Source organism: Gymnodraco acuticeps, unplaced genomic scaffold (assembly GCF_902827175.1).
Source record: "Gymnodraco acuticeps unplaced genomic scaffold, fGymAcu1.1, whole genome shotgun sequence".
In the NCBI taxonomy this organism is placed as follows: Eukaryota; Metazoa; Chordata; class Actinopteri; order Perciformes; family Bathydraconidae; genus Gymnodraco; species Gymnodraco acuticeps.
In genome coordinates, this window is record NW_022992244.1 from 287,796 (window position 1) to 313,177 (window position 25,382).

At 41.5% G+C, this 25,382-nt stretch overlaps 3 protein-coding genes across 3 annotated transcripts; all 3 read left to right on the top strand.

Moving 5' to 3' along the window:
- The first annotated feature begins 775 nt into the window (after positions 1-775).
- Positions 776-8,919, top strand: cel.2 (carboxyl ester lipase, tandem duplicate 2). The gene is made up of 11 exons (XM_034206356.1): positions 776-862; positions 1,071-1,218; positions 1,637-1,756; positions 1,838-2,035; positions 2,160-2,290; positions 5,924-6,031; positions 6,293-6,407; positions 7,543-7,729; positions 7,837-8,040; positions 8,301-8,510; positions 8,634-8,919. The coding sequence occupies exons 1-11, from the start codon at positions 800-802 to the stop codon at positions 8,815-8,817; spliced, it is 1,668 nt and encodes a 555-aa protein (XP_034062247.1). The 5' UTR covers positions 776-799; the 3' UTR covers positions 8,818-8,919.
- A 2,836-nt stretch (positions 8,920-11,755) lies between these two features.
- Positions 11,756-16,999, top strand: LOC117539974 (bile salt-activated lipase-like). Its single transcript, XM_034206352.1, has 10 exons — positions 11,756-12,238; positions 13,253-13,372; positions 13,454-13,651; positions 13,776-13,906; positions 14,017-14,124; positions 14,380-14,494; positions 15,324-15,510; positions 15,618-15,821; positions 16,375-16,584; positions 16,709-16,999. The coding sequence occupies exons 1-10, from the start codon at positions 12,160-12,162 to the stop codon at positions 16,890-16,892; spliced, it is 1,536 nt and encodes a 511-aa protein (XP_034062243.1). The 5' UTR covers positions 11,756-12,159; the 3' UTR covers positions 16,893-16,999.
- A 2,712-nt stretch (positions 17,000-19,711) lies between these two features.
- Positions 19,712-24,606, top strand: LOC117539973 (bile salt-activated lipase-like). Its single transcript, XM_034206351.1, has 11 exons — positions 19,712-19,774; positions 20,026-20,173; positions 20,652-20,771; positions 20,853-21,050; positions 21,175-21,305; positions 21,415-21,522; positions 21,777-21,891; positions 22,264-22,450; positions 22,561-22,764; positions 24,060-24,269; positions 24,393-24,606. Exons 1-11 carry the CDS (start codon positions 19,712-19,714, stop codon positions 24,574-24,576), a joined length of 1,668 nt encoding a protein of 555 aa, XP_034062242.1. The 3' UTR covers positions 24,577-24,606.
- The last annotated feature ends 776 nt before the right edge of the window (positions 24,607-25,382 follow it).

Consider the following 25,382-nt stretch of genomic DNA (forward strand, 5'->3'; position numbering starts at 1 on the left):
CCAAAATGGAGCGACTAGATTCAGAAAGTGCCCGGATCATCTGGGGCCTTTTGCTTTTAGAGCATGCGCTCCAGCTCTCTGCTACGTCCCCAGGAAGTGTGCCGGACGTTGGAGCAAATGTTCATAGTGGCCAAACGCTGGTACTTAAATGTATGTGAGGTCATTGGGCCCAAACAAACTTTTTCCCATTGAGTTACATTTGGAAAGTACATTTGGAGACGTCTGCAAATCAGTGGATAAGTTATCGTTATACATCCATGCTCTTGGCTCGCCTCGGCTCAGTCCAATGAATGGAGTTTGCATGTTGGCAGTTAAGGTTGTACAACTTTATATGTAATAAGAAAACAACTGTCGTGAGGCGTGTGGCACAGTGAAATAGTGCGTTGGTGTTCGGATCAGGTTCAAACCCCACTGCAGTCAGCATGTCGTGTCCCTGGGCAAGACTCTTCACCCCAAATTGCTCCTGTGGGGATTGTCCACAGTATTGAGTATGTAAGTCACTTTGGATAAAAGCGTCTAACAAGTAACAAGTAACAACCATGTTAAGCTCAGCCAATCAAATATCCTTTTACATAGGTCATAGAAAACAGAAAGGTTTATGTGTGATCAATAAAAAAATTGTGATTTAGTTAAACAAGTGTTTGAAGTCATCACTAAAATGTATCAAAGAAAGTGCTTTGGACACAGGGCGGTTCAATATTACATGTTATGTAACTCCTTCTGATCAGGCGTCATGTAGGGGAGGAGGTCTCTATAAAAGTGTCAGGCAACCTCAGGTAACCTAGTTCCAACCATCAAGATGTTGAAGCTTGGGATATTGGTAGCTGTTGCTGTGTTCCTGGAGACGGTCTCTGCGACCTCTGTAAGTGTCACAATTATAATATTCTGACTCTTTTCAGTATCTCTTTAATAGTATTCAAGTCTTCACTTTTTCAATCATTAATCATCAAACACTGATAGGTATATTTTATTGGAGAAAATATAATTATATATCTGTGACAACTTTCATTGTTACACTTCACTGTAAAAAAAGGAATAAATTAAAGGAATGTTGTGTGTGATTTCTGCAGCTCGGGGTGGTGGACACAGATGGAGGTAAGGTGCAGGGCAAGAACATCCGTCTTGGTTACCGCCGCCACATGGACGTCTTCAGGGGGATTCCTTTTGCTGACATCCCAGGAAGATTTGAGAAACCAAAACGTCATCCAGGCTGGGATGGTGAGTGGAGCAGTATTACTTCTGTGTATGTTTAATGTAATAGATGTAAAATGTTGTGTTTATTTAAAATCCCTTAATCTACAGCAGTGCATTAGATTAAATAAAATCATCCTATCATCCTTTGTTGCTGTCCTGCGCATGGGTGGCTCTAAAGGGGGGCCAACAGGGGCCAGTACTCCTGTAACACTGAGCTTGGCCCCCTGTGAGCCCCACTTTGAAAGAGGAGTCCATGATGATTTTTAAAAATGTAATTTAATAACATTTTAACTAAGTTACTGACAAATCAAACAAGAAAATACCAATCATGGTATTTTCTGTTGTTTGTGTGCAATATAATGTTTACCAACTACAGACATAAAGTGCTTGAACCTGATTTAAAATGTTCCTACCCCTGCTCTAACACTGTGTGTGTCCTCAGGTGTCCTGAAGGCCACAGAGTACAGGAACAGATGCATTCAGGTGAACCTTTTGATGACTGATACCAGAGGCAGTGAGGACTGTCTTTACCTCAACATCTGGGTTCCTCACGGCCGCTCAGGTAAAGACTGAGAAAACTCTACAAACGGTCTTCCATATTAGGTCTACTCTATGAATGGCATTAATATTCCCTGTCTTTTAGTGTCCACCGGTCTGCCCGTCATGGTCTGGATCTTTGGCGGAGGCTTCCTGGCTGGAGGCTCGATGGGAATTAACTTCCTGGAAAACTATCTGTACAACGGGCAGGAGATTGCAGACAGAGGAGATGTTATCGTGGTGACAATGAACTACCGTGTGGGAGCTTTGGGCTTCCTGAGCACTGGAGAGTCAGACCTCCCTGGTTGGTGCCAGCTTTTTTTCTCAAAAGTGACAAATTGTACAGATCTCAATAAATGTTGACATTCCTGCCAATTTAACATACCATTAAACTTCCGTTATTAAGTGAAACATTTGATTCTCGTCAGGAAACTACGGTCTCTGGGACCAGCACGCCGCCATTGGCTGGGTGAACAGGAACATCCGCTCATTTGGAGGAGACTCTGAGAGGATCACCGTCTTTGGAGAGTCTGCAGGTGGAGCTAGTGTTAACTTCCAGGTCAGTGTCCACCCCATTGTGTGGAATGATTGATAGATAATACATATATGGGGCATTCTACCGAATTAGTACAAAGTGCGGTCCCACGACAAGAAAAACTATTTAACAAAACAATTATTCAGACATAGATATTTACTAAGAATATGTTATGGTCTATTTAAACATAAGGCATTACATTATATAGTGATAAGCTTAATATATACAAAAACATCATATATATAGGGTTCTTTCTATTGGGAAGTAGCTGTCCCCAACCCTGACATCTAAATTTCAATTTCTGTAAATAACACTTAAAACATTTTTATTTTGTTCAATGGTGTATTTAGAAGATCTTTATGATAACATTCAAACAGAAGTTGGAATATTTCGATTTATTGTGGGTTTAATTTTTTAATAAAAAAACTATACTAAAAAAATCATGTTCCCAGTTTTCATGTCACTACCGAAACAGAAGGGGTTTTAGTCCAATGGGTGAGCCTGGTTTTTAGCCACAAGTAGCTTGATCCCATACTTTTGATATCTGTTCCATAATCTGAAAATCGGCGTGTAACCTTAAGAATTGTCACTACCGAACACATATTATCTTCAATTAAGTAAACTTTTTCGGGGTTTTATGCAAAGTATTTGGTTCTTATATGTGTAAACCTCTTCAAAGACGTGTATGCTAGCCATGTACTTGCTAGCATTCTTTAGTTATGCTCAATTTGAGCTAGAATCGTCACTACTGAAACATATGGTTAAGTTTCGGTAATTGACATGATCGTTTCAGTAGTGACAAAATGGAATGGTAAGCAGGTAAATCCCACCATTTTGAAATAAATGTGTTTTGTCTGAAAATCAGTGTGTTACTTTAAAGGTCTCTTATGGCGCGTTTCCACTGCAGCGGGTAGCTCGCTTTAAGCGTGCCGAGCCGTGCAGGGCCCGTTTTTGGTTGCGTTTCCACTTGGCCTAGTACCGGCTAGCGGGTCCTAATTCACAGTTTTTCTGGCCCCATAAAATCATGGTTCTAGGGCCAGGAACAACCAGGCTGAGTATGCTAAACTAGAGAGAGAATCGCTGGCAAGGGGGCTACAACTACAACAAGATGAACATATTTGACCGTGATTTAATTGTAATACACGTTTCAAAATGATGCCGAAGTAACAACATACTGATACCGGTTAGTAAAAACCATGAATTAATGCTTTGACAAGTCTGCAGACAGACGGCAGGCGAAAACCCCTTTTAAAATGCGTGTTTTCTAAATGGAGCTTGGCTAAGCTAACGTTATATATGCTCCGACCGTCCACACTCACAACAACGGCCTATACAGACATAAATAAACCAGCGACTGTATTCGCCATGACACAGGTAGTCTGTGGTTTGTACTTGTTTAACTTTTGTCTAGTTTCTGAACAGATATGAAGAGCTGTAAGCTCTGAGTGCTAAGAGCATGGATGTATAATAAGAACTGGATACAGCGTGGGAGGCGGGGCCCCATTCATTCCTATGAGAGTTGCTCATTGGCGCATGATGATAAAATGGCCCAACTTTTGAGAGAGTGAAACGTCACAGATTACCCGGCATGCCTGAGAAGTACCCATATGTGCGCTCATAGCGCATGCGCAACTTTAACCAAAATGCTCGTTCACATCAAGCACGTCAATTTGCGTACGCGTAACAGCACCGCACGTTCATGACAGCATGGTAATGGATTGTTGTTATCATGGATTTGATATTAACGAGGCGGCAGTTAGCAGCTAGCGGCTAGCTAGTAATTATGCTAATGTGACATCAATCGTTATGTACTTATATTACGCTGTAACAGGATCTAGTGATATCCAAGCAACAGAGCTTCATTTAGCATGAAAGAATGATTGCACTGTATATATATATATATATATTATATATATATATATATATATATACTTATAATAATAAGTAATATTAACTTTATTTAATACAACATTTACGGTACAAGATTTAATCATACAGCCCATGTAGTATGATAATGAATTACAGCAAACATGTGCAATATATCCATTATTACAGCTCCGTGGGGTGGCAGTAAGACGATATGGATCCGTTCTTATTGTGCATCCATGGGTAAAGATAAACACAACTCACATTGGTTTCTCAAACAGCATCTCTGTAAACTACGTGTATTCACTGAATTTCACTCTCTGCCTTTAACGGCTCGTTGTAGCTCCAATAGCTCCAGCCCCCACCCTCCCTGTGAGCACAGTGTGCTCTGATTGGTCGGGACCTCTATGGTCGGGACACGTAACATGAACGTGCCGGGCGGCGCGGTCCCGTGGGTTAGATGCGCGTTCATAATGCAGAGGGAAATAACTCTCAGAATAACGTTATTAGCACATTTTTACAACTTGAGGAACGAATGTTTATAATAAGGGCTATACAAGTGTTCATACTGGGTAGTTTATTTAGTTTAAAAAAAATCATCCAACGATTTACAGACCACTCTTTCCCCATGTAAGTCAATGGGAAAAAGTGTTTCCGGGCCTGGCAACCAAACGGAAGTGTAGTACCGCCGTTTGGCCAGCACGAATATTTTCATCTGAGTCCGGCGCACTTCCTGGGGGCTTGGCTAAGAGCTAACGGCTGTGTTGTTTTTCTGGGGCGCTCATTGAAGATGACGTCACGGCTCCGCCTACACTGCGTTACTATAGTAACTACCCCAGTTCCTAAACTGTAATGGAAGCGCAGCATTAAAGTGAGCCGGGCCTAATAAGGCCTAACCAAACCGAGCGAGGCCGAGCGAGGCCTGCAGTGGAAACGTGCCATTATTATACTATTGTTATGCATATATTATAGGTCTCAGATATATAAGAAACATGTCTATGAAGTGTTTTGCTCAAAATACCAAACAGATTCTAGCCTCATCCCCCTCTATTTCAGCCTGTTACTAAAGTGCTGATTCTGGGTCAGTAGCTTCAAACATTCACACTTCAACATAAGGCATGTTATGAGTTAAGATTAAGCAATAAGATTGAGGGAATATGATACAACCTTGAGAAAAAAATACTGCAGTCACTACCGAAACAGTGGATATTTTGTAAAATATTAAATATATTGAATTATCAACTAAAATGATATGATACTAATTGGTTTAATGTATGTTAAATTTCAACAATCATCAACTCTGGAATCAATATGATCAGTATTATGCATTTTACAAAGAAAGTTTGCATTGTGATTTTTATGAATTATATAAATTGAACTTTGCAATTTGATTACAAATTAAATTGCATTGATTTAATTGTGAAAACCCTCAAGAAATATTTGTTAAAATACTATTTAGAGAAGGGAAGGTAAAACAATCTTAACAGGTTAATATAATACTTTTTTACTACAGTGTATGCACTATGTTTCGGTAGTGACCATTGTTGGTAGAGGAAGAACATTCCAATACAGTCTGAAAATACGATATAAAAATGTACGGTTCTTTTACTAGATATGTGTAATTTAGATATGGTACAAATTATATATGGACAAAGTTTTGGGGAAAAAACATACAACATTTCAAAACTGTTCCAACCTGACTTTGCACCAATTTGGTAAAATGGCCCATATAGTACATTTAATAAAAATGCCTTAGTATGTATCTAACCACATTTTTGTATCCACACACAGACTCTCAGTCCCCACAACAAAGGGCTTTTCAAGAGAGCCATCTCCCAGAGCGGTGTCGCCCTTTGCCCATGGGCTATCAACAAGAACCCCCGCAGGTTTGCTGAGGAGGTATACAAAAGCTTTACTTACATGTTTTATTTCTTATCTGGAATAGTTTTCTGAAATTTAAAGCTGGTGTCGCATTGTTTGCCATGGAGTGTAAAGGGTGCAGCGTAGACCGATAATGGCCACTCAACTGCTCTCGAACATTCTGTTGAATTTCTGACACATCAGAAATGTTGGTTGGCCGTCGTCAAGCTCCAACACAGTTGAAGCATAACCACAAGTTTCCCGTTTCCACTTTTTAACATGATTTACATTTCTCCTCAGGTTGCTATTAAGGTCAACTGCCCCACCGATGAAAAAATGGCTCCCTGTTTGAAGATGACTGATCCCGCAGTTCTTACACTGGCAGGCTCTCTCAGTATTTCCAGCTCACCTGACCGTAAGCTGCACTCCACAGACAGTTTACATTTTCTGTTCAGACATGTCGGTGCTTTTTACCAGAGCAATGGAGAGGAAAAAGCATCTTGTTGTGCCGACTCCTTCTGCATTGTTTTGATTAAAATGTGCGCTAAATTTAGATGGAAAATTTGGCTAGTGAGTGTTGCCCTAACATAACAACCTGTCGTCAAACACTTATGGCGCGTTTCCACTGCAGCGGGTAGCTCTCTTGAAGCGTGCCGAGCTGTGCGGGGCCCGTTTTTGGTTGCGTTTCCACTTGGCCTAGTACCGGCTAGCGGGTCCTAATTCACAGTTTCTCTGACCCCATAAAATCGTGGTTCTAGGGCCAGGAACAACCAGGCTGAGTCGGGCTGAGTATGCTAAACTAGAGAGAGAATCGCTGGCAAGGGGGCTACAACTACAACAAGATGAACATATTTGACCGTGATTTAATTGTAATACACGTTTCAAAATGATGCCGAAGTAACAACATACTGATACCGGTTAGTAAAAACCATGAATTAATGCTTTGACAAGTCTGCAGACAGACGGCAGGCGAAAACCCCTTTTAAAATGCGTGTTTTCTAAATGGAGCTTGGCTAAGCTAACGTTATATATGCTCCGACCGTCCACACTCACAACAACGGCCTATACAGACATAAATAAACCAGCGACTGTATTCGCCATGACACAGGCAGTCTGTGGTTTGTACTTAACTTTCGTCTAGTTTCTGAACAGATATGAAGAGCTGTGAGCTCTGAGTGCTAAGAGCTAACGGCTGTGTTGTTTTTCTGGGGCTCTCATTGAAGATGACGTCACGGCTCCGCCTACACTGCGTTACTATAGTAACTGCCCCAGTTCCTAAACTGTAATGGAAGCGCAGCATTAAAGTGAGCCGGTCCTAATAAGGCCTAACCAAACCGAGCGAGGCCGAGCGAGGCCATTAGTGGAAACGCGCCATTAGTGGCCTCACCCTGCCTAATGTTCTCTAAAATGCATACTTTAACAGACTTATGCACATGCCATATGAGCAAAACAATACAAGATCTAGAAAATGGGAAATCAGAATTCCACTTTCGTTAGGCATACAGTTAGTACTCTGAATGATAATGTCTCATTGTATCTACCTCTGTCAGAGCCCCTTGTATTCAACCTGGCCCTCTCTCCTGTGATCGACGGGGACTTCATTCCTGATGACCCTTCCAAATTGTTCAACAATATGGCTGACATCGATTACATGGCTGGAGTCAACGACATGGACGGACACCTCTTCACTGGTTTAGATGTTCCTACGATCAACTCCCCCCTGGTGAAAACCCCTATGTGAGTTTAAGCCATTTGGTCACTTTAAAGATTCTGTTCCCAGAGCAATATACCATAATTTGGTTAGAACTGTTTTGTATGTTTCTAATTTTCTAACCTGATTGCAGCGAGGATGTGAAGAGGCTCCTGGCTGCGTACACTAAGGACCAGGGCAAGGCCGGTGCGGACAATGCTTATTCCACATACACCTCAAACTGGGGCTCAAAACCCAGCTGGGAGACCATCAAGAAAACTGTGGTGGAGATCGGAACAGACTACATCTTCCTGGTTCCTATTCAGGCTGCCCTTTACCTTCATGCTGCCAACGCAAAGTGAGAATACGATCTTCTTATACAGAGGATGCTATTATTTAAAAGCCCTTTTGTTCTCCATCGTAATTTTGATTTCCGAGTCCCTGGTCATGTCCCTAGTAACCTCCAAAATCCTTAAATTGTTTTGTATTACAAGTGCTCTTCACAAACTTTAGTGCTATTTTCGACTGTCCCTTTTGAAAACTGCACTTGTGGATTTCTAAGCATTTTTTTGTTGTGTAGTCATTGTCACATACCTTTTTTTCCTTGCCTCACCAAAGAACCGGCCGGACCTACTCCTACCTCTTCTCTGAGCCCAGCCGTATGGGCGGCATTGCCAGACCCTACCCCAGCTGGATGGGAGCCGACCACGCTGATGATCTGCAGTACGTTTTTGGAAAGCCTTTCTCCTCACCACTGGGGTACTGGCCCCGCCACCGTAAAGTCTCTGGCTACATTATCGCTTATTGGACCAACTTCGCCAAAACAGGGTAACATTTCTGCAGATACAAGAGATAGGAGATTCACAGAATTCAAACAGACCTGAATTAGTCATTCAATTAGAAACCTAAAACTGTCTTAAATGTTTTGCACTTTCCCAATTGTATCCACAGGGACCCCAACAAAGGAGGTCAGAGTGTGCCCACTCCTTGGCCTCAGTTCACCAGCACTGGACACCAGTACGTGGAGATCCATCATGATATGAACAAAGCCTATGTGAGAGAGAAGATGAGAATGCGTCATGTGCATTTCTGGACCAGCATCCTACCCAACCTTCCCATTTCAGCCTCAGAATAAACTCCTTGTGTATCAGATGTGCAGCTGCAATGTGGACCTATAAACCTGTATTATTAAATAATCATTGGTCCATGTAAAAAATAAATTGATGAAAAATACAAATGATCTTTCCTTGTTTTTTTTTCTTTAGTTTGACCTATTGAACTATATACTTAGTAATATTCAACAAATTCAATTTGTATGGAACCTACAATATGGGTTTGTTTGTTTTATAGAAGATAAGAGTGTGTGTTAACTAGATTTACAAAATAGACGGCAAACCAGAGATGAAAACATGAGAATATTTGTGTATTTTATTGTTATCATCTGCGTGAGCTAAAGTACAAGCAGCAAAATTAAAGCAGTTGTTTAAAGTAATATGCTTTATGTCTCACCAAATCCTTTTGTCTAAATCTTCTCACAAAAAAGCTTGAGTATTTTTAAATAAGAGTTTATCACTATAATGAATGCTCTTGCAGGTGACAGGGCCGTGGAGGAGTCTGTGGGTGAGGCTGGGCTATGACCCCCGGAAGAACAAAGAGTCCAAGAAATACCAGCTACTGGATTTCAGGATCCGCGGTAGCACCAAGCATGGTAAGAACTAAAGGAACTCATTGTTATCTACCAGAAGGTTATTTTCCAGTTCACCGTTATCATGTTTTTTCCATTTTTAACATCAAAGATTAAGAAAAATGTCCATCTGGCCCTGTTTATTTTCTTTACACCTTCAGGGTATTCATTATCTGACATGCCAGTGAAAGCCAAGAGGAGCGCTCTGAACTACAACCTGTCCATCACAATGAACAAAGCAGGTGAGTGGATGTAGACAAACTATATAAAGGAGATATGTAAAGTTCAGACGTGGTTTCCGGTTCTTTCTGAAAAAGCATATGGCTTTATAAAAGTTCCAGCATCGATTTGAAACGTTGTGTCTGAGAATCTGTAAAACAATATCCATCCTCCTGCTACTGTTTCCAATGTTCACTGATAATATACAAAGTTCACTGATACTGGAAAGATTGTGTGTTTTTCCCCCAGGTTAATTTCTCTCCCTTCAGCAATGCCCGAACTCCCCAAGAGACGCAGACACAAAGGCCTTGCAATATCCCCGGGGAGAGGCTCTGATTCAGAGGAAGAGAACGACAACAAGGATGACGAAGACGAGGATGAGGACGACGAGTTTCTGCCGTCGGAGGGCAGCGAAAACGAGATGGAGACAGACATTCTGGACTACATGTAACTAAAGACATTTATCTCGACGGTTAATACCTGTCATTTCCTGTAATGGTTGTTAAGTCTGAATTATCTTTTCAGTTAATTATAAATAAAACAGAAAGTATTTCTAGTGGTTTTGTCTTCTATTATATTTTTGGATTATACGGTACAACTGAAAGGATTCATAATTCTCTCATAAGAGTTACGCTACATTGTGAAAGCAAATACCTTGAAAGTGCTACATGCTTCACATACCTATCCTTTATTTACCAGTGTTACAAATTGATTGTTCCATGCAAAATGTTTTTATTGCTTTAGGATTGTTTTGAAAGTCCTGTTCAGAGGGGACGAAACGAATAAGTTGGATTCGAACCGTAGTCCGCCGCAGCCCATGGGTAAGACATTTTTATCTACATGCTATACGAGGCATGATCTTATTACCCCTCTCTCCATCCCATAGTAGCAGAGAGAGTGCTACAGTATCCTGTGGGAGGTGTGTACAAGGGTGTGTGTACAGGGGTGTGTGTACAGGGGAGTGTGTACAGGGGTGTGTTGGCGGTGTGGCAGCAGGGGAGAGCTCTCATTGGGCCATCCCCCTGTTATAAATTAACAAATCCAGTCTGTACAGGTGCTTCTTGCACAGCCATGACGATGCTGGTTTGTGGATTGTTGCACAGCTGTGTCAACTCAGTAGAGCTGGCCTCCTGATACACAACTGCAAGGCCCGACAGAGATTGTAAGGTGGACCAAACTGGCAATTTTATTATGTGGCACTCAAGGGAATAACTAAACCTTTAGGGGAATATAAGCCGTGCTAGATTGCTATTTATTGACTTTTTTTTCTACAGCCCTGTAATACCAAACCCCATATTTTAGACATTAGGCTGAAAGACCATTTTGAGTTGAGTCTCAATCTGGGGTTTTGTGTAATGGATTAGTGTGAAGTGAACATTTTATCCGATTTTATAAATGTTTCTGCTGGGTCGCCTCGGGCCTGTGTTCTCTCACCTTTTACTTTATATTTTGTATACAAAAACGTTCTACAGTGTGCATGAAAACAAAACAAAATTGAAATCGAAGATGATTCAGTCATGGCCCAATAACTTAATGTCACCTGGTGTGACGAATATGTCTTAGTGCTAAACAAGTTCTGTGCTCAGTGGCGCTTCATACTCAAGCCCAAAATGGAGCGATTGTAGATTCAGAAAGTGCCCGGATCATCTGGGGCCTTTTGCTTTTAGAGCATGCGCTCCAGCTCTCTGCTAAGTCCCCAGGAAGTGTGCCGGACGTTGGAGCAAATGTTCATAGTGGCCAAACGCTGGTACTTAAATGTAACACTTTTTCCCATTGACTTATATTTGGAAAGTACATTTGGAGACGTCTGTAAATCAGCGGATAAGCTATCTTTATACATCCATGCTCTTGGCTCGCCTCGGCTCAGTCCAATGAATGGAGTTTGCATGTTGGCAGCTAAGGTTGTACAACTTTATGTATAATAAGAAAATACAACCACGTTAAGCTCAGCCAATCAAATGTCCTTTTACATAGGTCATAGAAAACAGAGAAAGGTTTATGTGTGATCAATAAAAACATTGTGATTTAGTTAAACAAGTGTTTGAAGTCATTGCTAAAATGTATCAAAGAAATGCTTCGGACACAGGGCGGTTCAATATTACATGTTATGTAACCTCCTTCTGGTCAGGCCTCATGTAGGGGAGGGGGTCTCCTTTATAAAAGTGGCAGGCAATCTCAGGTAACCTAGTTCCCAACATCAATATGTTGAAGTTTGGGATATTGGTAGCTGTTGCTGTGTTCCTGGAGATGGTCTCTGCGAACTCTGTAAGTGTCAGTTATATTATTCTTTCATGTGTTTTATCACTCTTTTCAGTATCTCTTTAATAGTATTCAAGTCTTCACTTAATACTTCTTTAGGAAATATGATTATTTATTTGTTCATTTTTCAATCATCAAACACTGATAGATATATTTTATTGGAGAAAATGTAATTATATATCTGTGACAACTTTCATTGTTACACTTTAAAGAAAAGAAAAGAAATGTTGTGTGTGATTTCTGCAGCTCGGGGTGGTGTACACAGATAGAGGTAAGGTGCAGGGCGAGAATATCCGTCTGGGCCTCCGCCGCCACATGGACGTCTTCAGGGGGATTCCTTTTGCAGACATCCCGGGAAGGTTTGAGAAACCAAAACGTCATCCAGGCTGGGATGGTGGGTGGAGTAGAATTACTTCTGTGTATGTTTAGTGTAATAGATGTAAAATGTTGTTTTTATTTAAAATCCCTTAATCTACAGCAGTGCATTAGATTAAATAAAATCATCCTACTGTATGTGGCTTTGTTGCTGTCCTGCGCATGGGTGGCTCTAAAGGGGGGCCAATAGGGGCCAGTGATCCTGTAACACTGAGCTTGGCCCCCTGTGAGCCCCACTTCGAAAGAGGAGTCCATGATGATACCATTATCATCTTGATAGTGTTTCAGCAAAGACTTTAACTTGAGTCTAAATTAAGAGATTTTTTTGTTTTTAATAATGTAATTGAATAGCATTTCAACGAAGTGACTGACAAAACAAACAAGAAAATACCAATCATGGTATTTTATGTTTTTTGTGTGCGATATAAAGTAATGTTCACCAACTACAGACATAAAGTGTTTGAACTAGGGCTGCATTTTGGGAAAAAATCTAATTGCGATTTTTCAGACAAATATTGCGATTGAGATTCGATTTGCGATATTTGTTTTTAAACGACCCAACGGAAGTGTTTTGTAAAACGCGGCCATATCTCCGGCTAACTAAACTTACATGAAACTTCCGTTGGGTTGCTTTAAAGTCAAGCTTCAGTTTAAGATTCACCCTGAAATAGATGTAAAACATGTGATGGAGCATTACTAACCTGACTCAGATGGTTTGTTTCACCAAACCATCTAAAGCTCCATTGGAAGCCATTTGGAAAGGGCAGGCACTTTCAAAAATACTTGGCAGATGATTGGATCAATCTGTCTATCACCTTCTATCATGGGCCACTTCTGATTGGTTAACAATGGCTGGAACATATGGTACAAAATGTAAAAAAAAAAGAAGACATTTTTATTGTAGTCTTTGCGATTTGATAATCGCATCATTTCAAATCGCGATTTCGATTTAAAATCGATTAATCGTTCAGCCCTAGTTTGAACCTGATGTAAAATGTTCCTACCCCTGCTCTAACACTGTGTGTGTCCTCAGGTGTCCTGAAGGCCACAGAGTACAGGAACAGATGCATTCAGGTGAACCTTTTGATGACTGATACCAGAGGCAGTGAGGACTGTCTTTACCTCAACATCTGGGTTCCTCACGGCGGCTCAGGTAAAGACTGAGAAAACTCTACAAACGGTCTTCCATATTAGGTCTACTCTATGAATGGCATTAATATTCCCTGTCTTTTAGTGTCCACCGGTCTGCCCGTCATGGTCTGGATCTTTGGCGGAGGCTTCCTGGCTGGAGGCTCGATGGGAATTAACTTCCTGGAAAACTATCTGTACAACGGGCAGGAGATTGCAGACAGAGGAGATGTTATCGTGGTGACAATGAACTACCGTGTGGGAGCTTTGGGCTTCCTGAGCACTGGAGAGTCAGACCTCCCTGGTTGGTGCCAGCTTTTTTTCTCAAAAGGGACAAATTGTACAGATCTGAATAAATGTTGACATTCCTGCCAATTTAACATACCATTAAACTTCCGTTATTAAGTGAAACATTTGATTCTCGTCAGGAAACTACGGTCTCTGGGACCAGCATGCCGCCATCGCCTGGGTGAACAGGAATATCCGCTCATTTGGAGGAGACTCTGAGAGGATCACCGTCTTTGGAGAGTCTGCAGGTGGAGCTAGTGTTAACTTCCAGGTCAGTGTCCACCCCATTGTGTGAAATGATTGATAGATAATACATATATAGTACATTTAATAATAATTCCTTCGTATGTATCCAACCTAATTTTTTTAATCTACACACAGACTCTCAGTCCCCACAACAAAGGGCTTTTCAAGAGAGCCATCTCCCAGAGCGGTGTCGCCCTTTGCCCATGGGCTATCAACAAGAACCCCCGCAGGTTTGCTGAGGAGGTATACAAAAGCTTTACTTACATGTTTTATTTCTTATATGGAATAGTTCCCTGAAATTTAAAGCTGGTGCCGTATTGTTTGCCATGGAGTGTAAAGGTTGCAGCGTAGACCGATAATGGCCACTCACCTGCTCTCGAACGTTCTGTTGAATTTCTGACACATCAGAAATGTTGGTTGGCCGTCGTCAAGCTCCAACACAGTTGAACCACAAGTTGCCCGTTTCCACTTTTTAACATGATTTACATTTCTCCTCAGGTTGCTATTAAGGTAAACTGCCCCACCGATGAAAAAATGGCTACCTGTTTGAAGTTGACTGATCCTGCAGTTCTTACACTGGCAGGCTCTCTCAGTATTTCCAGCTCACCTGACCGTAAGCTGCACTCCACAGACAGTTTACATTTTCTGTTCAGACACGTTGGTGCTTTTTACCAGCGCAATGGAGAGGAAAAAATCATCTTGTTGTGCCGACTCCTTCTGCATTGTTTTGATTAGAATGTGCGCTAAATTTAGATGGAAATTTGGCTAGTGAGTGTTGCCCTAACATAACAAGCTTTCGTCAAACACTTACGGCCCGTCCACACAGCGGCATTGGAAGCTTCTTCAGAGCAGAGCTTTCCTGGCGTTTCAGGCTGCAAAAGTTGAGCAATTTTCAACTTTTGAAGCTTCTGAAGCTTTCGGTGGAAGTGTCAGCCAATCAAATCATATGCCAGTACAAGCTCTAGCCAATCAAACCGCTGCTTGTGTGTCAGGGGCGGGAGATTCATGTGATTGGTTATTGGTCGAGCTTCAGACACGCCCGCCAGCATGCTTTTTCCAAAGCCGCTGTGTGGATGGGCCGTTAGTGGCCTCACCCTGCCTAATGTTCTCTAAAATGCATACTTCAACACACTTAAGCACATGCCATATATGAGCAGAACAATACAAGATCTAGAATATGGAAAATTGGAATTCCACTTTTCATTATCAATCAATCAATCAATCAATGTTTATTTATATAACCCAATATCACACATGTTACATTTGTCTCAGTGGTCTACACAGTTTGTACAGAATATCAGTATGACAATACGACAGCCTCTGTCCTTAGACCCTCACATCGTACAAGGAAAAACTTCCAGAGAAAACCCCACAGGGGTATTAGGCATACAAGTTAGTACTACAACTGAATGGTAATGTCTCATTGTATCTGCCTCTGTCAGAGCCCCTTGTATTCAACCTGGCCCTCTCTCCTGTGATCGACGGGGACTTCATTCCTGATGACCCTTCCAAATTGTTCAACAATATGGCTGACATCGATTACATGGCTGGAGTCAACGACATGGACGGACACCTCTTCACTGGTTTAGATGTTCCTACGATCAACTCCCCCCTGGTGAACACCCCTATGTGAGTTTAAGCCATTTGGTCACTTTAAAGATTCTGTTCCCAGATCAACATACCATACTTTGGTTAGAACTGTTTTATATGTTTCTAATTTTCTAACCTGATTGCAGCGAGGATGTGAAGAGACTCCTGGCTGCGTACACTAAGGACAAGGGCAAGGCCGGTGCGGACAATGCTTATTCCACATACACCTCAAACTGGGGCTCAAACCCCAGCTGGGAGACCATCAAGAAAACCGTGGTGGAGATCGGAACAGACTTTATCTTCCTGGTTCCTATTCAGGCTGCCCTTTACCTTCATGCTGCCAACGCAAAGTGAGAATAAGATCTTCTTATACAGAGGATGATATTATTTAAAAGCCCTTTTCTTCCACATCGTAATTTTGATGTCCTAGTCCCTAGTCATGTCCCTAGTAATCTCCAAAGTCCTTAACCTGTGAAGCCCCATAGCTGATAAAGTGCCAATATACTGCTAATATGCATGTTAATTAACAACTAGTTGATGGTTAATTTGTGTACCTTAATATGAAATGTTACCAAAAAACTTCTATATTGATTCTGACTTTTCTACATCCAACTCACAGGTGTATCATTGCTTTGAGAAAAAAGATTATTAATTTACCCCTTTTAGAAGTGAAGATATAGTCCATTGTTCTGGGAATGTCATTGTCGAGTCTGATACCTGAAAAACAGGCTTGGGGCTTAACAGGTTAAATTGTTTTGTATTCCAAGCAAGTCATAATGTGCTCTTCACAAACTCTAGTGCTATTTTCAACTGTCCCTTTTGAAAACTGCACTTGTGGATTTCTAAGCATTTTTTTGTTGTGTAGTCATTGTCACATACCTTTTTTTCCTTGCCTCACCAAAGAACCGGCCGGACCTATTCCTACCTCTTCTCTGAGCCCAGCCGTATGGGCGGCATTGCCAGGCCCTACCCCAGCTGGATGGGAGCCGACCACGCTGATGATCTGCAGTACGTTTTCGGAAAGCCTTTCTCCTCACCACTGGGGTACTGGCCCCGCCACCGTGACGTCTCTGGCTACATTATCGCTTATTGGACCAACTTCGCCAAAACAGGGTAACATTTCTGCAGATAAAAGACATATGAGATTCACAGAAATTCAAACAGACCTGAATTAGTCATTCAAGTAGAAACCTAAAACTGTCTTAAATGTTTTGCACTTTCCCAATTGTATCCACAGGGACCCCAACAAAGGAGGTCAGAGTGTGCCCACTCCTTGGCCTCAGTTCACCAGCACTGGACACCAGTACGTGGAGATCCATCATGATATGAACAAAGCCTATGTGAGAGAGAAGATGAGAATACGTCATGTGCATTTCTGGACCAGCGTCCTACCCAACCTTCCCATTTCAGCCTCAGAATAAACTCCTTGTTTATCAGATGTGCAGCTGCAGTGTGGACCTATTGTATCTACTTGTATTATTTAATAATCATGGGTCCATGTACAAAATAAATTGATGAAAAATACAAATGATCTTTCCTTGTTTTTTTTTTCTTTAGTTAGACCTATTGAACTATAAAACTCAAACAGCATAATGGGGCCCTAATAAGAACAAGCACCTCTAAATTGTACTAACAATGCTTGAGAAAATGTGTATTTGCACCAGTGTGTGTCTGTGATTCAGCTTTTTGTGTCTCCAGTATCAAAAAGGTGATCGCTCAGATTGCTAATGAGGATCAGCCCTGTGACGAGCGGGACGGCTGGTGTGTCCTCGGCACTACGGACAAACTGCGGGACATGATCTCAGCCATGATCAAGAAGGTCATCCGAGCCAGTAAACCACGTAAGGAAAACATCCATCACAGAGAATGACTTCTCTTACTCAGGGTGTCTTCATGGACAACTAGGACAAAGATTGTTAAGGTTACATTTACAAGACGAAAAATTACTAGAAGCATAACAAACTAATAAGGCTTCGGTAGCTAAGACTAAGCTAATTAAAAATGCTGCTTTATACCTGGATACTATTGGAATATGGACAGAAAACCCTTGAAGAATTGGTTCTGATTTAATTTCTCTCCCTTCAGCAATGCCAGAACTCCCCAAGAGACGCAGACGCAAAGGCCTTGCAATATCCCCGGGGAGAGGCTCTGATTCAGAGAAAGAGAACGACAACAAGGATGACGAAGATGAGGACGATGAGTTTCTGCCATCGGAGGGCAGCGAAAACGAGATGGAGACAGTCACAGCCGCTGGCCTCGTATAGCATGTAGATAAAAATGCATGGTAAGACATTTTTATCTACATGCTATATGAGGCCAGGGGCCCCTTGTTGACCTTACATTATATTACATTACATTGCATTTAGCTGACGCTTTTATCCAAAGCGACTTACAATAAGTGCGTTCGACCAACAAAATACAAACTTGAAGAAAACAGAATCATATAAGTACATCAGGTTTCATAGAGCAAAAACATTTCAAGTGCTACTCAACTGGCTTTAGGTAAGCTAGTCCTTTATTAGTATATAAGTGCTTTGTTAATAGTTCTATTACTCGAAGTGGAGTCGAAAGAGATGAGTTTTCAGTCTGTGCCGGAAGGTGTGTAAGCTATCTGCTGTCCTGATGTCAATGGGGAGCTCATTCCACCATTTTGGAGCCAGGATAGCAAACCCACGTGTTTTTGCTGATGGGAACTTGGGTCCCCTTCGCAGCGAGGGTGCAGCGAGCCGTTTGGTTGATGCAGAGCGGAGTGCACGCGCTGGGGTGTACGGTTTAACCATGTCCTGGATGTAGGAAGGGCCAGATCCATTCGCAGCATGGTACACAAGTACCATTGTCTTGAAGTAGATACTAGCAGTTGCCGGAAGCCAGTGAAGGGAGCGGAGGAGCGGCGTGGTGTGGGAGAATTACAACCCCTCTCTCCATCCCCTAGTAGAAGAGAGTGCTACAGTATCCTGTTGGAGGTGTGTACAGGGGGGTGTGTACAGGGGTGTGTTGGCGGTGTGGCAGCAGGGGAGAGCTCTCATTGGGCCATCCCCCTGTTATAAATTAACAAATCCAGTCTGAACAGGTGCTTTTGCCACATCCATGAGGATGCTTGTTTGTGGATTGTTGCACAGCTGTGTCAACTCAGTAGAGCTGGCCTCCTGATACACAACTGCAAGGCCCGACAGAGATTGTAAGGTGGACCAAACTGGCCATTTTATTATGTGGCACTCAAGGGAATAACTAAACCTTTAGGGGAATATAAGCCGTGCTAGATTGCTATTTATTGACTTTTTTTTCCTACAGCCCTATAATACCAAACCCCATATTTTAGACATTACGCTGAAAGACCATTTTGAGTTGAGTCTCAATCTGGGGTTTTGTGTAATGGCTTAGTGTGAAGTGAACATTTTATCCGATTTAATAAATGTTTCTGCTGTGTCGCCTCGGGCCTGTGTTCTCTCACCTTTTACTTTATATTTTGTATACAAAAACGTTCTACAGTGAGCATGAAAACAAAACAAAATTGAAATCGAAGATGATTCAGTCATGGCCCAATAACTTAATGTCACCTGGTGTGACGAATATGTCTTAGTGCTAAACAAGTTCTGTGCTCAGTGGCGCTTCATACTCAAGCCCAAAATGGAGCGACTGTAGATTCAGAAAGTGCCCGGATCATCTGGGGCCTTTTGCTTTTAGAGCATGCGCTCCAGCTCTCTGCTAAGTCCCCAGGAAGTGTGCCGGACGTTGGAGCAAATGTTCATAGTGGCCAAACGCTGGTACTTAAATGTATGTGAGGTCATTGGGCCCAAAAACACTTTTTCCCATTGACTTATATTTGGAAAGTACATTTGGAGACGTCTGCAAATCAGCGGATAAGTTATCTTTATACATCCATGCTCTTGGCTCGCCTCGGCTCAGTCCAATGAATGGAGTTTGCATGTTGGCAGTTAAGGTTGTACAACTTTATGTATAATAAGAAAATACAACCACGTTAAGCTCAGCCAATCAAATATCCTTTTACATAGGTCATAGAAAACAGAGAAAGGTTTTTGTGTGATCAATAAAAACATTGTGATTTAGTTAAACAAGTGTTTGAAGTCATCACAAAAATGTATCAGAGAAATGCTTCGGACACAGGGCGGTTCAATATTACATGTTATGTAACTCCTTCTGGTCAGGCGTCATGTATGGGAGGGGGTCTCCTTTATAAAAGTGGCAGGCAATCTCAGGTAACCTAGTTCCCAACATCAATATGTTGAAGCTTGGGATATTGGTAGCTGTTGCTGTGTTCCTGGAGACGGTCTCTGCGAACTCTGTAAGTGTCAGTTATATTATTCTCATGTGTTTTATCACTCTTTTCAGTATCTCTTTAATAGTATTCAAGTCTTCACTTAATACTTCTTTAGGAAGTATGATTATTTATTTGTTCATTTTTCAATCATCAAACACTGATAGATATATTTTATTGGAGAAAATGTAATTATATATCTGTGACAACTTTCATTGTTACACTTTTTAAAAAAAAAAGAGAATAAAATAAAGGAATGTTGTGTGTGATTTCTGCAGCTCGGGGTGGTGTACACAGATAGAGGTAAGGTGCAGGGCAAGAATATCCGTCTGGGCTTCCGCCGCCACATGGACGTCTTCAGGGGGATTCCTTTTGCAGACATCCCGGGAAGGTTTGAGAAACCAAAACGTCATCCAGGCTGGGACGGTGGGTGGAGTAGAATTACTTCTGTATTTATGTGTATGTTTAGTGTAAAGGATGTAAAATGTTGTGTTTATTTAAAATCCCTTAATCGACAGCAGTGCATTAGATGAAATAAAATCATCCTATGTGGCTTTGTTGCTGTCCTGTGCATGGGTGGCTCCAAAGGGGGGCCAACAGGGGCCAGTGATCCTGTAACACTGAGCTTGGCCCCCTGTGAGCTCCACTTCGAAAGAGGAGTCCATGATGATACCATTATCATCTTGATAGTGTTGCAGCAAAGACTTTAACTTGAGTCTAAGTTAAGAGATTTTTTTGTTTTTAATAATGTAATTGAATAACATTTCAACGAAGTGACTGACAAAACAAACAAGGAAATACCAATCATGGTATTTTAGGTTTTTTGTGTGCGATAAAATGTTTACCAACTACAGACACAAAGTTTTCCTACCCCTGCTCTAACTAACACTGTGTGTGTCCTCAGGTGTCCTGAAGGCCACAGAGTACAGGAACAGATGCATTCAGGTGAACCTTTTGATGACTGATACCAGAGGCAGTGAGGACTGTCTTTACCTCAACATCTGGGTTCCTCACGGCCGCTCAGGTAAAGACTGAGAAAACTCTACAAAGTGTCTTCCATATTAGGTCTACTCTATGAATGGCATTAATATTCCCTGTCTTTTAGTTTCCACTGGTCTGCCCGTCATGGTCTGGATCTATGGCGGAGCCTTCCTGGTTGGAGGCTCGATGGGAGCTAACATCCTGGAAAACTATCTGTACAGTGGGCAGGAGATTGCAGACAGAGGAGATGTTATCGTGGTGACACTGGGATACCGTGTGGGAGCTTTGGGCTTCCTGAGCACTGGAGAGTCAGACCTCCCTGGTTGGTGCCAGGTTTTTTTCTCAAAAGTGACAAATTGTACAGATCTCAATAAATGTTGACATTCCTGCCAATTTAACATACCATTAATGTTCCGTTATTAAGTGAAACATTTGATTCTCATCAGGAAACTACGGTCTCTGGGACCAGCACGCCGCCATTGCCTGGGTGAACAGGAACATCCGCTCATTTGGAGGAGACCCTCACAGGATCACCCTCTTTGGAGAGTCTGCAGGTGGAGTTAGTGTTAACTTACAGGTCAGTGTCCACCCCATTGTGTGGAATGATTGATAGATAATACATATATAGTACATTTAATAAAAATTCCTTCGTATGTATCCAACCTAATTTTTGTATCCACACACAGACTCTCAGTCCCCACAACAAAGGGCTTTTCAAGAGAGCCATCTCCCAGAGCGGTGTCGCCCTTTGCCCATGGGCTGTCAACAAGAACCCCCGCAGGTTTGCTGAGGAGGTATACAAAAGCTTTACTTACATGTTTTATTTCTTATATGGAATAGTTCCCTGAAATTTAAAGCTGGTGTCGCATTGTTTACCATGCAGTGTAAAGGGTGCAGGGTAGACCGATAATGGCCACTCAACTGCTCTTGAATGTTCTGTTGAATTTCTGACACATCAGAAATGTTGGTTGGCCGTCGTCAAGCTCCAACACAGTTGAAGCATAACCACAAGTTTCCACTTTTTAACATGATTTACATTTCTCCTCAGGTTGCTATTAAGGTCAACTGCCCCACCGATGAAAAAATGGCTCCCTGTTTGAAGATGACTGATCCCGCAGTTCTTACACTGGCAGGCTCTCTCAGTATTTCCAGCTCACCTGACCGTAAGCTGCACTCCACAGACAGTTTACATTTTCTGTTCAGAAACGTCAGTGCTTTTTACCAGAGCAATGGAGAGGAAAAAATAATCTTGTTGTGCTGACTCCTTCTGCATTGTTTTGATTAGAATGTGCGCTAAATTTAGATGGAAATTTGGCTAGTGAGTGTTGCCCTAACATAACAAGCTTTCGTCAAACACTTAGTGGCCTCACACTGCCGAATGTTCTCTAAAATGCATACTTCAACACACTTAAGCACATGCCATATATAAGCAGAACAATACAAGATCTAGAAAAAGGAAAATTGGAATTCCACTTTCGTTAGGCATACAGTTAGTACTCTGAATGGTAATGTCTCATTGTATCTGCCTCTGTCAGACCCCGTTGTATTCAACCTGGCCCTCTCTCCTGTGATCGACGGGGACTTCATTCCTGATGACCCTTCCAAATTGTTCAACAATATGGCTGACATCGATTACATGGCTGGAGTCAACGACATGGACGGACACCTCTTCACTGGTTTAGATGTTCCTACGATCAACTCCCCCCTGGTGAACACCCCTATGTGAGTTTAAGCCATTTGGTCACTTTAAAGATTCTGTTCCCAGATCAACATACCATACTTTGGTTAGAACTGTATTGTATGTTTCTAATGTCTAACATACCTGGTTGCAGTGACGATGTGAAGAGGCTCCTGGCTGCGTACACTAAGGACCAGGGCAAGGCCGGTGCGGACAATGCTTATTCCACATACACCTCAAACTGGGGCTCAAACCCCAGCTGGGAGACCATCAAGAAAACCGTGGTGGAGATCGGAACAGACTTTATCTTCCTGGTTCCTATTCAGGCTGCCCTTTACCTTCATGCTGCCAACGCAAAGTGAGAATAAGATATTCTTATACAGAGGATGCTATTATTTAAAAGCCCTTTTCTTCCACATCGTAATTTTGATTAATTAAGCTATTAATGTGTCATACCCACATAACGGGAAGAAACTCAGCTAACTGACGATATGAAAATGTTTTAGCTGAACGAAACACAAGGTTAATACAAAGCCTCTGAATTAGTACTGAACGAAAAAATGCTAACGCACTTAGCACAGAACTCACAGTAGAATTGTTGTATTACTTATCGGATCTGCACAAACAAGATATCAGATTAAAGCTGAGATTCCACAGATTCTAGATGTATAATTATCATCATTGTGGGCAGCAAAGGCAAACCCAGACAACACACAACGTAGCTTTACGGATTCAAAACGGCAAATAAGTCTTACCTTTGCTGTTTTCTGATCAAAAGTTGTGTTCAATGGCATGACATCGATAAAAACGCTGCTGAAGGTTAATTCAATGTGTCTGTTTCACTTTGAAATGATTACTGATAATCCATCATTCAATTTTTGTCAAAAACTGAGATTTCATATAGAGTGTGTGAGAGCTACTACAACCCAGCTTCCGGTTTTGGGCACATTGGCATGCATTCACCAATGGTAATGTTGATGGATTTTAGGAACTGCCCTCTCGATTCTATTGGCACTAACTGTTAAAAAGAGGTGTCAATCATCAAAATCGACCGAAGGGGGCCAGAGATATGGCAAATCCACCCAAATAACCCCAGAAGTATTTGTTTTCTTTCTAAACCTCTCTAAAAAGGTCAAATGTCACTTGTTTTGCATCAATCTTGATACAGGGTACTTACTATATGTTATAGTTTGGATTCCTAAAGCTTTTAGTCTACTATCCCATCATTCAAGGGTGGTTTTCACTATAAGTAATGTTTTTCTTTTGGACGGACAAGTTATCTAAATTGTTTTTACTATGTTCAATCTGAATTTACTTTAAAATAAAAAAATTCTATATTGATTCTGACTTTTCTACATCCAACTCACAGGTGTATCATTGCTTTGAGAAAAAAGATGATTAATTTACCCCTTTTAGAAGTGAAGATATAGTCCATTGTTCTGGGAATGTCATTGTCGAGTCTGATACCTGAAAAACAGGCTTGGGGCTTAACAGGTTAAATTGTTTTGTATTACAAGCAAGTCATAATGTGCTCTTCACAAACTCTAGTGCCATTTTTGACTGTCCCTTTTGAAAACTGCACTTGTGAATTTTTATGCTTTTTTTTGTTGTGTAGTCATTGTCACATACCTTTTTTTCCTTGCCTCACCAAAGAACCGGCCGGACCTACTCCTACCTCTTCTCTGAGCCCAGCCGTATGGGCGGCATTGCCAGACCCTACCCCAGCTGGATGGGAGCCGACCACGCTGATGATCTGCAGTACGTTTTCGGAAAGCCTTTCTCCTCACCACTGGGGTACTGGCCCCGCCACCGTGACCTCTCTGGCTACATTATCGCTTATTGGACCAACTTCGCCAAAACAGGGTAACATTTCTGCAGATAAAAGACATATGAGATTCACAGAATTCAAACAGACCTGAATTAGTCATTCAAGTAGAAACCTAAAACTGTCTTAAATGTTTTGCACTTTCCCAATTGTATCCACAGGGACCCCAACAAAGGAGGTCAGAGTGTGCCCACTCCTTGGCCTCAGTTCACCAGCACTGGACACCAGTACGTGGAGATCCATCATGATATGAACAAAGCCTATGTGAGAGAGAAGATGAGAATACGTCATGTGCATTTCTGGACCAGCGTCCTACCCAACCTTCCCATTTCAGCCTCAGAATAAACTCCTTGTTTATCAGATGTGCAGCTGCAGTGTGGACCTACTGTATCTACTTGTATGATTAAATAATCATTGGTCCATGTAGAAAATAAATTGATGAAAAATACAAATGATATTACTTGTTTTGTTTTTTCTTTAGTTTGACCTATTGAATTATATACTTAGTAGCACTCAACAAATTAAATTTGCATGGAACCTACAATATGGGTTTGTTTATTGTATACTAGTATAGAAGATAAGAGTGTGTGTTAACTAGATTTACAAAATAGACGGCAAACCAGAGATGAAAACATGAGAATATTTGTGTATTTTATTTTTTATCATCTGTGTGAGCTAAGGTACAAGCAGCAAAATTAAAGCAAGTTTTAAAAATTAAAACAGATGTTTAAAGTAATATTCTTTTTATGTCATCTGCTAAATCTGCTCACAAAAAAGCTTGAACATTTTTAAACAAGAGGTTATCACTTTAATGACATGAACACTTGCCACAGAAGATGTTGTTTTTCAAGACAAAATATTGAGATAATCAAGAAGATAAAGTCAAGACTGCGCCTGTTTGATTAACTTTGGTGACAGGGCTAAAGCTAGCTAAAATAGCTAACACACTGTATTAGCCGCTGTCCAACATTCAGTTTGTTATTTTGTCCTGTTCCACATCATTTGACTCATGGAAGAGACATTCTAGTTGGACTAAAGATCGGGCAAAATAAGTTAGTTGGAACAGTAAGCATCATGGACTCAATTTCCACTGTTACGCTAACGCTGATGATACCCAACTGTATCTCAGCACCACTCCATCCTCCCACCTG

Coding starts and splice junctions, on each gene's coding strand:
- cel.2 (XM_034206356.1), top strand. CDS start 800: ATGTTGAAGCTTGGGATATTGGTAGCTGTTGCTGTGTTCCTGGAGACG. Junction 863..1,070: donor AGACGGTCTCTGCGACCTCT/GTAAGTGTCACA, acceptor TGATTTCTGCAG/CTCGGGGTGGTGGACACAGA. Junction 1,757..1,837: donor GGTTCCTCACGGCCGCTCAG/GTAAAGACTGAG, acceptor CCTGTCTTTTAG/TGTCCACCGGTCTGCCCGTC.
- LOC117539974 (XM_034206352.1), top strand. CDS start 12,160: ATGGACGTCTTCAGGGGGATTCCTTTTGCAGACATCCCGGGAAGGTTT. Junction 14,125..14,379: donor CCCGCAGGTTTGCTGAGGAG/GTATACAAAAGC, acceptor ATTTCTCCTCAG/GTTGCTATTAAGGTAAACTG. Junction 14,495..15,323: donor TATTTCCAGCTCACCTGACC/GTAAGCTGCACT, acceptor TGCCTCTGTCAG/AGCCCCTTGTATTCAACCTG.
- LOC117539973 (XM_034206351.1), top strand. CDS start 19,712: ATGTTGAAGCTTGGGATATTGGTAGCTGTTGCTGTGTTCCTGGAGACG. Junction 20,174..20,651: donor ACGTCATCCAGGCTGGGACG/GTGGGTGGAGTA, acceptor GTGTGTCCTCAG/GTGTCCTGAAGGCCACAGAG. Junction 24,270..24,392: donor ACCAACTTCGCCAAAACAGG/GTAACATTTCTG, acceptor TTGTATCCACAG/GGACCCCAACAAAGGAGGTC.